Source organism: Plectropomus leopardus, chromosome 11 (assembly GCF_026936395.1).
Source record: "Plectropomus leopardus strain MGB_pleo_1.0 chromosome 11, ASM2693639v1, whole genome shotgun sequence".
Classification (NCBI taxonomy): Eukaryota; Metazoa; Chordata; class Actinopteri; order Perciformes; family Serranidae; genus Plectropomus; species Plectropomus leopardus.
The window spans coordinates 16,797,301-16,809,653 of record NC_142186.1 but is presented as its reverse complement, the minus strand read 5'-3'; the positions used below and the strand labels follow the sequence as shown (position 1 = coordinate 16,809,653).

Sequence of the window (12,353 nt, the reverse complement as noted above, 5' to 3'; positions counted from 1 at the left end):
AATAAACAGAATAAATGAGCACAAACTGAGCTGTGAATTAAACAGTGAAAGAAACGAGTGAGTTGTTTTGAATTGGGCCCCACTGGCTGCTTAGCCTAAGGCCTGATTTTAGCCTTTCATTATGGATGCAGTCATTGACACTCCAAAGATGAGCTGCTGCAGGCTTATTCAAGGCAAAGGGAAGCAGTAAGGAGTAGAGGTGAGGTGCTGGTAATGTAGAAAGCAGAAAGGAGGACCATAAAAGACAGAGGCGCCTCTGCTGGAATGAAGGATTAGTCACAGCCACAGATCTAACTCTGATCTTTTCTCATGCTTTGTCCTCATTTCTTTTGCATTCCCTTCCCTCCTTCACACTGTTGCCCGTGTAATTGTTCACTGGCTTGGATCTGCCAGTAAGTGACATTTGACCGGTGGGCTCTGGAAATTAATCCTCGGGTTTGGCAATCTTTACCGACAGTGATGCAGAGTCTCCTCTTTCATCATGGTTACCAGCTGCAAGGACAGAACACTCAGTTGGGAGAAAAAGATGTACAGCACTTAATCCTTCAGCTACAAAGATCATATACGTCCAATGCACTGCATGCACAGCTGTTTTTTCACTCACTACATTACTAAAATGTATGCACGGCTCTGAACGCCTTCTTAATAGGTATGACTAATCGGCTATTTGAACACAGTTTGACCTGCCCACGCCCTGCAATCTCTCGAGTCTCATTTTAAGACTCAGTGGATTTAACATAGTGAGAAATCTGTTTGCATACAACTGATTAACAAAATTAATATCACAACTTTGCCTCCCTTGGCTGTGCAGCAGTGTTATTGGCTCATCAGCAAATGCTTTCACCACTATGAACTTGTGTTTGAACAGAAAAAAAAAAACAAAACACTGCTTTTCATTTCCTCTGACAGTACCTCCATCCCCCATTGCGCCACCCCAGCTGCTGCGCGCCGGCTCCACTTACCTAATCATCCAGCTCAACACCAACTCCATCCTGGGAGATGGCCCCATTATCAGGAAGGAGATTGAGTACCGTGCCAGCCAGTCTCCGTGGTCAGAGGTGCACGGAGTCAACATGGTCACCTATAAGCTGTGGCACCTGGATCCAGATACAGAGTACCACATCAGTGTGCTCCTGACTCGGCCTGGAGAGGGAGGAACTGGCCCGCCTGGACCGCCTCTCGTGAGCAGGACCAAGTGTGCAGGTGAGCTTTTAACACACTGTGCAACTGGACAGGGTGTGGTTGCCCAGTGCAGTGGCTCCCAATCTTTGTAGTGTGTTACCCCTGTAGCATTGTCTATTTTTTTAGCTCATTTTTTTCAGGCTTTTTGCCTTGATTGACAGGACAGTTTGTGAGGGTGAAGGGGGGGGCAAAGGGCCGAGGCTGAAATCAAACACGCAATAGCTGCTGCAAGGACGTAGCCTCTGTACATGGGGCTCCTGCTCTACCAACTGGGCTACTGGGCGCTCCGTAGCATTGTCTGTTTTGACAAGTAAAGGTATTATTGTATGGCAGGGCTGGGCAATGAAGCAATCTTAAAAGGGGATCGCGATAAAATTTATTTTAATAGGGCTGATAAACTTTGGATATTTTCCCTCAATATGAATAGATTGAAAGGCCGATCACAGCAGAAAGAAGTTTGACAACAGCCAGTCAGTCGTCAGTCCCTGTGTTGCTGCCTGTCTGAGGGTCTGGCTGACTTCCACACACAGATTAGACAATAGCGTAACTTCAGAGCAGAGCCAGCAGTAGAGGGGATGAAACATACTTTTAAGATATGTTTTACTGGAATCAGCAGTGACAATGCTCATTATCCAAACGTGCAACAGAAAGGGAGACAATACAATCAATTTATTAAACTCCTGTTGAACAGCGGAACACAAACTTGCAGAAATGTGACATCTTATTCTTCCGGGAGTTAACTTGCTGCCTTCTCTTAATCCACACTGGGTTTGTTTTACACAACCATGGAGCTCATCATGCTAAATTGATGAAAGTGAACTCATGTTAGCCTCCAAAGCTGAGGAAATTATTGACATAAAAGGTAACACAAAATCAATGGTCTATGTAGAAATGGTTTGGATATCTCAAAGAAGCGCACATTAAGACCTACTGCAAAATATGCCTTTAGTTGGTACCAACAAAGACCGGAAGAACAAATCTTTAACCTTTTAAAGGCGCCTTCCCAATGACCAATATGATTAGTTACAAGGAAAGCTTACTTGAATTGTTTTGTTAAGGCACATAAAGCATGTCTGCAAAGTTAAATGTTTACTTTTAGATGTTATTCAATATTTGAATTTATCACAAAATATATTCTAAACCAAGGAATAATTGCACGGTTAAAAGCTGTTCTATTTTATAGGTTAAATAAATTTTATTCTTGAGTTAGCCTAAAGTTAAATTAATGAACCCTCCATTTTATGGAGGGTTCATTAGTTCATATTGACATTGATCAATATCAACTTAATGTGAACATTTTTTATTTTTTTGTCATTTGCCCTGCCCTATTGCACAGCGTGACTAAAAAGTGATTTTTTCTTCTCAGTTTTTAGATTTTTAGGGGCTGAGAGTATTATTATCTTAAAAGAAAAACAAAGAAAAGCAGACAAAAATCCTTATTTTTTGTAAAAGATTTCTTTCTGATCAAATGTATTACAGTGTTGTACTGTATGTCATATAACATCATTAGATTGCATGTGATGTTAGAAAATAGAGCTCGGAGCACAAGTTAAGATGAGTTTAACACAACCACATCTTCATAAGCCTGTTTGCTCATTTATATACTGTAAAAGAGTGCCTGGCTCCAGACATGGCAGTGTTACTGCAAACTGCTCTCTGCTGGCCAGATAGCTGCTGCATTGCAAGCTTAAAACACACCACCCACCACCCAGCATTCATCCGTATGTTATTTACTGTAAGCTGAATTATGGAATATTGTTTACCTTATCACCTACATCTGTTCTATGGAAGACATTTGTAGGTGTATCTGAATCATGTAGTATGTAGTCGTGTTTGCAGAGAAAACAGTGTATTTGCTCTTTTCCTGTGTTTGGGTTTTTTTGTTTGTCTTGCTAAATATGAGATTTTCTATTGGGTAGGGACAATCCTCTGAAAGGACCCATTATGCAGTGTGTAGTGCTTAGTGGAATTACAATGTGCACTGTTTAGGTGATGCAGTCCCCCAGAGCCCTGGATAAGGGAATTCAGTGTGTTGAACACTCGACTGTTTGGGAAGCAGGGTCTTCAATGCAACCTGCCCCAGGACGCTGCTCTGTGATTTTCTAAATTGCACAGGCTCAGGCAGTTAATCTAGATTAAAATAATATCAATAAGCATGTCCTCTTCTCACTTAATGAATTCATGAAAGATCCCCGGCTCAAAGTCCTGATGCCCAACAGCCACACACTAAAACTTCAGAGTTTTACATTATGGGGCTGCATCTGTCACGATAATCTGCTAAAATTGAACCAGAGAGGAGCTGATAGACAAGTTCGGACTCAGTCTCTGCATACACTTATCTCTTAAGAAAAGGCACATTTGCTATCGCTGGCGTTCTCTGAACTCTGAAGCTGAGGAGACTGAGAGGGAGATTTTTTCGCTGCCAGCACGGCAATATCGGTTTGACGGTTATTTAAAGATAACAGCTGGCTGACTGCAGCGGCTAGCCTAAAGCAGGCTTCTTTGGTATCTACTGAAGAGGATGGAATTTTGTTTGGCATGCACAATAAATGGACAAGAATTTGTAGGTGACAGTGTTAGAGATGTACTGTATCAATCAAAGTGCAGACAGATACACATTGTAAATGGTTATAAAACAAACAATGAGGGGAATACATCACTTTGGACAATATACTACCTTTATGACTTCACCTATTCATGATAAGTTTGTAGGGCTGCAACTAATTATTGCTTTGATTAATCTGTAGGTTTTGTTATACATTAAGCAAATTCAGATTTTGTCTATAAACGTCAGGAAATAGTAAAGGCTATAAATTCCAAACAGCAGTCAAGACATTCAACCTAACGTCATTACTGTGACAAAGAAAAGCAACAAATCCTAGCACATGACAATCTGGAACCAACTGGGTATATTTGGCAGTTTTGCTTGAAATTAATAGACAAACAATAAATCATTGATCAAAATACTGTAAATTCTGATCAGTTTTCATTTAATTTAAGAATAGAGTGATCATTTTAGCTCCTTTTGCTTACTCGCTACTTCCTGTTTGCAGTAAAAGCATAATCTCCCCTTAAAGGAACAGTTCACACCAAAATGAGAAAAAAAAAAACAAAAACAAAAAAATTCTCTTAGCTTTTGTACTTTATATATTATATTTGTGTTTGGTGTGAGTTGTCAACTTTTGAGTGATACAGGCCGTAAAGATGTCTGCCTACACTGGAATAAAATGGAACTACATGGCACTTGGCTTGTGGTGCTCAGTGTGCCAAAAAATAACATTTAAAATTGTCAACAGCAATTTCTCTTTTCAGAGAGCATTACCTGGTCACTCAAGATAATCCACAGACCTGGTTGTGAGCAGTTTCATGTAGGAACTCTATTTTCACTACCAAATTACACCTGCCAACTGAAATATTTTACGGAAGCAGGCAACTCCTTAAGGACACTGCACTCATGCTTATGACAACTTTAGATGTAACTCAATGGAGTCCTCCTTGGCTGAGCTGTGAATTTAGCTAGCTGAGTGGTGTTAGGTGAGCTGGCAGTAGATGCACATCTCCTTCTGTGCAGTGATACGGTTGGTCAGTGTAGTTCATTAGAAAGAAACAGCGAACCTTTGTCTGCTATCAAGTGAATTCTGGTGCGGTTCATTTGTGGTGAATGAAAATGAACCAACCACAGGACTGAGGAGAAATGTGATTTTAGCAGGATTTCTACAGCTGAACCAAAAATAAGTCCCTCTGCTGATCATCTCATAGTTGATCCTGACAAAGTCCAGCACTGCCGCTACAGGTGCACGAAGCAGCACAGCAGCGTGGGCACACTTGTACATGATCGGTTATTAAAGTAGTCAAACTCCTCTGCTGAGTGAAGCTTTTCAAAAGTTAAGCTTATTAAAACAATAGGACAGGAATGTCTAACTGGCCTCTGTCATCAGTATCACTGCAGAACTCACTCAGAAGCAGTCATATAAAGACCCGAGCAGCAGGTAATGCAGACGTTTTATAGTTCTTCTGTAGTGGAACATATTTGCAGAATTTGTCTTATATAATGTGTGAGCATAACAACGAAGCAATTATGATCGGGCACCCGCAGTGGCCCTAATAAAGTGATCGATGTACAGTCTAAAAATAGCTGCCTAATAATACTTGCCATCAGTTTCATCATTTCTTTATGAGCTCTTTGAGAAACCAAAGAACATAAATATTAACACTCTATAAGCATTAAAGGCCTGCATGAACTTCTGTCAGTCACGTAATTTGATTTCCCCACGTGGATCCTGATGATGCATGATGACAAATGAAAAAACTGTGCAATCAGCAGTCACCTGTCAGTCAGTAGAACCTCGTGTTTACTTCCCTTGATTCGTTTGACAAAGTGCAGTGTGTATGCGAACCAAACCAGCTTGAATTGGAGTCCCCAGACTTTTAGTTGCTCATACATCTGAAAAACTCTTTCTGGAAATCTCTTTCTTGAAAGAGGTTTTTTTAGATGTATTTTTTTAGCATCTTGAGCACAACAACTTTAGTGTCATCCATTTCCATTATATTGGAGATAAGGCAGACATCTCTACGGCCGATAGCTCCAAAATTCAGCAACTCATACCAAAACAATCTAAATTGATAAATAGCACTTCAGGTAAGAGGGATAATATATATTTATGATTTTCAGGTGAACTATCCCTTTAAACTATAAGAACCCCTATCATTCCAGTAAAATTCTGATTTAAATAATTATGTTTCATTCTCATCTGTCATTCAGGTGATGGTATTCCTCCCATCAGGCTTTTTTTTTTCTTTTATTGAACATTTTGTACCGCCTACTCACATCTGTGCACCTCTCTCATCTGTCACCGTGTCGACGCAGAGCAGCTAGGGAGATGAGCGGGGCACAAGCAAGCCACACCCATGCTTCCTTTTTAAATATATGTGCACATGTATAGCATAAAGAGCACTGTGTTGATGCAGATGCACACACAGACGTGCGGGTAGTCATTACAGCTGCCTGCATCTGCAATGTGTGTGTGATGCTCACAGGCACACGAAATGGAGAGCTTTGTGTTACCCAAAGGCAGTATGTGGATTTGAGTCTTCCATGGTCATCACTCTTTTCTATGCCCGACGGTCTCTTCCTGCCACACACCATCCCTCACATATCTCCCTACCCTGCTCCAGTAGAGCCTCCCTGGCCCCCTCTTCAATGACATATTAGAGCTACTCTCCTCTCTCAACAGCAGAAGACACCCCCCATTCATCAGGGCGCCATGATTGAGCTCACACCCCTCCCTCCCTGATTCTTGCACACCCGCCCCAACTCAGGAGACACAGAAAATTCACAATAAAAAAAAAAGTAGAAAAAGTCGATAGCAAAAGAGAGGGAAGAGTGGAGGGATAGCTGCCGTGTGGGAGTATGTGTGTGGGAGAGAGGGTAGTTTTTCAAAGTAAGAGAGTGAAACAGTAAAAAAATGAGGAGAGTGAATGTGCGAGAGGTGAAGCGAGAGAGGATCCACAGCGTGCGGAAATTGCTTTCACAGTTGCTGGTATCGGTGTTTGTGAAAGTCACTAAACTCAGCCTTTAATGATGTATTTACATTTCAACCACTGTGACATTAGCTTGTTCAACCATGTGTGGGATAAGTAATACTGCTGTGTTTGCTGAGCTGTTAAACAGAGCATTTAGATGCAGTACTAGTTCAATACAGAGGAAGTATAGGTGAAATTAATTTTGCCAGTCGTTCTGTCTCATGGTTTTTCCTGAGGTAGCAAAGCTGTGAGTGAGTGATGGTTGGATTTGTTTTTTTGTACTGCAGCTGCATCTGACTGACTCCTGTGTGAGTCTATTAGTGTTCTTACCTGGGCGTATTGCTGTGTTATACACTTTACAGTAAGCTGCAACGCTGTACACCTCCTCCACCTGGTGTATCTCACCTTCCTGACCCTGCAGGAGACTCTAATCACCACCTGGTTTCCAGAGTTCCCCCTGACCCAACCTCCAAACCATCTGGTCTACACTTTCCCATCTGACCCCACATTCCACCGCTGAATCCTGATCACCCCCACCCCCTCGCTGTTGCCCTGATTAGGTTTAAACTGGAGAAAATAGATGGAGGGGGTGTTGCGGTGATCTCTGGGAGGTGGTAATTATCCAGTGAACAGAAGGGAAATTTGGAGCCTTCGCTGTATTCAGGAGGAAAGTGAATTTCCTCTCCAGAAGCTGTGTCTCGCCACCGTGACTAATCTCACTCTTCCATGGTCATGCTGAATATTTCCCTCCTTCCCAAACATGTTTGCTAGCCAGCGCCGCCGTGCACGTACACTTCCTCTCGGAGGCGAGCCGTCCTCGTGCGGGTGCTGTAAAACTAATGGCCGTGAATGTGAACATGGTCTCTGCCTGGCTCTGATGGCCATCCAGGTGTGCTTGATGAGCCATTGCTGTGATTATCAGCACGGTGCATTAGCACAGCTTGAAGCCCCTCAAGTAAATCGCAGAGGAGAGGCAAGCATTTGTACTGCAGGTGGTCCCCAAACTACGTTAATGGGCCTCCACCTGCTGCTGGGTCACTGAACCTTCTGGAAAGCCCCTGCCCACAATGCTCTTGGTCTGTTAGAGGGAGCCAACAGTGGAGCCCGACTAAAATTAGGCACATTAGGAGCACAAGTGCTTTGCCTTTCTTGGCATGTTGTTCATCATGTCTTCCATTCTGAGCCAGAATTCCCTATATGTTCACATATGGGGTGTTTGGATTTATGCATGCTCGGGTTTTTTTGCTCGCGCTTGGGTATAGGCATGCACGTCTGTATAAATTTGGTATTCCCGTCTGACACAGTCAGTGCAGATCCCCTCCATGGATGCATGCAATCTAAGGCAACTCTGTCCTGCTGCTGTTCCATGTCACAGTTTTAGGGGAGATAATAAACCAGAACCTGTCACATCCACTCTAACTTCCAATCTCCAAGGATCAACATGGTGCTCTGGGCTTTCGGCCACGTTGGGGCGGCTGCAGTTTTCACGCCACAGGGTGCCAAGGGGAGTGCCTGTGGCATACACACAAATAAGACGAGGCAAGGGGAAGGGGCTGGCACAAATGTCCACTTTGAGAAAACCCACAATGAGCACACTGTGCCCTCTTCGGCGGTGCTTTTATCAACTCAGCAGTTAAATGCCTCTCTTTATTTAGCTCTCAGACTGTGCAGACTATCAATTGCACCATTAAGACAATCCTCAGTCACACTGAACAATGGAACATTAACATTTCTTGCTGGGTGCAGTCTTCTACTTTGCGATTACTGTGCCCACCCATTTATCTGCCGTCACATTAGTCTGGATGAAGTTCTGATCAATGCTCTGGTCATATTTCCATCGAATATGAGATGCCAGACAGCAAATTAAAAGAGAAAGCTGGTGACAGCAGAAGCCTTCAGTATGGATTGGATGTGTCATAAAGTTTCACTTTGAAAGAATTGCTCTACCACAGGCAGTATTAAAGGGACAGTTCATCCCATCCTCTTACCTGTATTGCTATTTATTAATCTAGATTGTTTTGGTGTGAGTTGCCAAGTGTTATAGAGAGATCAGTGAGATATCAGCCGTAGAGATGTCGGCCTTCTTTGGATATTACTCAAAGCACCAAAGAAATACATTTGAAAAACTCAACAGCAATGCCACTTTCCAGAAAGCATGACCCAGTTACTCAAGATAATCCACACATCTTGTTGTTAGCAGTTTCATGTAGAAACTTTTGTCTTTGTAACAAACTATTCCCATCAACAGTATCACTGTGCAGAGGGAAGCATGCATATCATGCTAGCAGACTTAGCATCTCTGAGCTAGCTTACATCACAGCTCAGCCTAGGAGGACGCAAATAATGTTTACTTTTCACACTGTCAAGAGCACTGTTATAATTTTTTTTTTTTTTAGTTATGAGCAACAAAAGCTGAGTGCCATCTAGTTCCATTATATTTGAGCGAAGGCACACATCGCTATGGCCAATATCTCTGAATCTCAGCAACTCACACCAAAATTATCTAGATTGATAAATAGCACTAAGATAAAAAAAATATAGTTTTGATTTTGTGTGTTTGAGCATGTCCACACATAAAATATAGAGAGGAGAGATGGAAAGAGATTTCAAAAAGGGTGATAAAGAGATAGGGCTACATAATTATTTTATACAGTGGATGTGTGTGTATCTGTGTGTCCTTGCAGAGCTACAGAGCACCTTTCAAATCAATTTTCTTAGATAATTCTTGTTTTAGTGCATTAGCCCCTGCTCAGTGATGCATTAGCCGCCTTATTTAAGTTCCCTGCACTAATCTGTGCTGCAGCGAGAATCCCACTGAGTGTGCGAGTCAGTGAAGGAATGAAGACCTTGGCCAGTAACCTCAAACTCCGCTGATCTCTCCCTGTACCCCATATCTCTGCTGTCATTCCCTGCCTCCCTGGCTCATTACTCAACATGGCCTATTAAAAGAATAAAGCAATACAATACATTATGTAGCATATTGCTTGACAAAAAGGAATTGACTGTGTTAATAATGGCCACTGATAAATGCCTCCATTGATACTGAGGATGTCCTTGGCTTAACTCAGACTCTCTTTAGTTTTCCGACGTCCTCCTGAACACTGGCTGGTCTGTGCTGCTGCGTATAGAGGCTCTCTGTATTTCAGCAAGCCATTACATTTGAGGAGGATATCAAAGACAGAGCTGTTGTTCTTTTAGTCAGAGGAAAGTCGGGGTTAACCCGGCAGTGACCAGAATTAACTTGCTGCCTTCTAAAAATATGCGACAGGCCACCGCATTGACCCAGCAGTAAAAGTGACCAGCGGAAGTGAATGCCCTTGTATTGCACTGGCATTTTTGTGTGTATGCGAGTGGATTAAACCTCAGGGCAAAGAAGTAAAACTACTGGATAGTCAATTTGCTCAGCGACACGGAGGCGGGGACTTGTGGGAGTGCGACAGCAACCCGCAGCCTGTCCGATTAATTAGCGCAATTGGCATGAGTTCCTGCTCTGCCATGGGGGATGTGGGTGTGTTGTGCTGGCAGCAAACTGTTGACCTCTATACTGTGGCAGGGCATTATGGCAGCATGTAGGAGGAGGGTTTTTTGTGATCAGATTTTTTATTGAAAATCAAACTTAACAAAACTAACAAAAAACAAAACAGAACGAATGGGGGCAGCTACATCCCACACCCTAAATAGATCATTAGTTAATACACCAAGGAATGTGGGTCTGGATGACAAAGGGAATAAATAAATACATTTAAAAAAGAGGGAAAAGGTCAAAAAGTAACATACGGGAGAGCAGCTATGATAAAATAAAGTTAAATAAATTCTTGGATTATACTTGAGGCTCTTGTCTACGATAACTTAGTTTTTTCCTCAGCCCCGTGCATCCCGGCCACCCAAAGTTCCACACCAGCAACACTGAATTTACACAAACCACAGGGATTTTGTGAGTGTGTGGAAACCTCCAGCTCTATGCCAGTTTTTTTCTTTTTTTTCAGCCATTAAGCTGGCTAGTAAGATACTTTATTGATAATGTGATATATATTCGGCAAAGACAAGTCATTCAGTAGCAATAGAGTAGTAGTTCATGGCACTTTACAGTTCAAAATCTTTGTCAATAAGGAGCAAACCAAAAAAAAGATCAGTCTTTACGAGTCCAAAATGTGCATAAAAGAGCCAATGGGACACACTGTACAAAGAGTGCATATTGGCAATGTAGTAATTTTCATCAGAGCCTCATTTCCACTGCACAGAAAACCTGCTAACATCTGTTTCATCTATGTGATGGAAACGTGTAAATTTGGCAAACACACCTGGGTGAAATGCAGTATTCACAGGTATTTATGTCCTCTGGCACTGATGAAAATACAACAACCGCAAGAACATGTAAATTTCTGCTCCCTAACCGTCTTGATGCAATGACAAGCCATCACTTATTACCGCTCATATCCACCTAAACAGCACTCAAACATCAATCCAAATTAGTCTGCGCCGAGTTTGAAAAATAGACTAAGTAAAAGATAGACAAGAAGTAACCACCATAAGTTTCTATCCATGCTGCTGTGTTCTGCTTACCTGTTCTCCAGCCTGTCCGTGACATCAAAGGGACACACCAAAACAAGCCCTACACACACATAGTCATCTGCTGCAGAGCCATGTACACAGCTTTGCTCTACTGGCAGAGGGAAAGCAGTCTAAAGCCTGTTTCATACAACTTGTGTTTAAAAAACCTGTGTGCAGGTGCTAATTTTGGTGGAAAAGGGCTATAAGAAACTTTTTTTTGGAGTGAGATAGGTACGATGTGAGAAAGTTGAGGTGGATCTGCAGATGACTGGGATATTTTGAGGAGTAAGCAGTACCTTTCATTTTTAGTCCCAGTCCAGTGCTCATATTCTCCGCCAGGTGTTTAATGTCTTTGGTCCAAACCTGTTCATTGGTTTATAGGAAGCTACAAAAAACAGGAAGTACAATTTTGATGCTTATTCTTTTGTTTGGTCTTGTGTATTTAAAATAGAACACAGGTGATGTTTTGGTTCAGTCCATTAAACACAGTTTGCTTTTAGAGATTATTTTAGTTGAAGATAAAGAAAAGTTAAGTAAGTCATAGGTATCATGCATATCATTGGATGACCTCAGACCATTCTCTCCAATGAAATCTGCCAATGAATGTATATTTTAAAAATCAGTACAACTGTGTTGTTAAGATGCCATTTTTTTGTTGTTTTGGCTTTCCACAATGTGCCATGTTGATAGTAAAAATGAAATAACTGGACTAAGACAGAGTTTGGATTATTTTAAATGAATCAAATGAGAATAAACCAAGTAATTTGCGTAGAGGGGCAAGGCTTTCTTTAATGGGTTTTCAAGATACAGATGCTTCTGGATAACTGGTTGAAAATAGTGCTAGTGATTATTATATTTTGAGTAATTTTTGAAGAAAAAAAATCTCTGATTTCAGATAGAAATAGAAATATTTTCCAGGTTGTTTATGACATTAAACTGAATACATTTGGGTTGTGGACAAGACAAGACATTTTAGGACATAATTTTGGGCTTTGGGAAACTGAACACTGAATTTTCCACTATTTTCTGGTATTGTATAGAGTCTAGACTAAACAACTGGTCGATTAATCGGGAAAATAATCATCAGATTAATCAAC

At 41.6% G+C, this 12,353-nt stretch overlaps 1 protein-coding gene across 5 annotated transcripts in view; it reads left to right on the top strand.

The window, feature by feature from the left end:
- The window catches only part of ptprub (protein tyrosine phosphatase receptor type Ub), a 191,324-nt gene that overhangs the window by 119,039 nt on the left and 59,932 nt on the right, over positions 1-12,353 (top strand). For all 5 annotated transcript variants that reach the window (XM_042489528.2, XM_042489526.2, XM_042489527.2 and 2 more), the window contains one exon: positions 910-1,203. In XM_042489528.2, the coding sequence (XP_042345462.1) occupies positions 910-1,203 (294 nt within the window). The remainder of the gene's footprint in view (positions 1-909; positions 1,204-12,353) is intronic.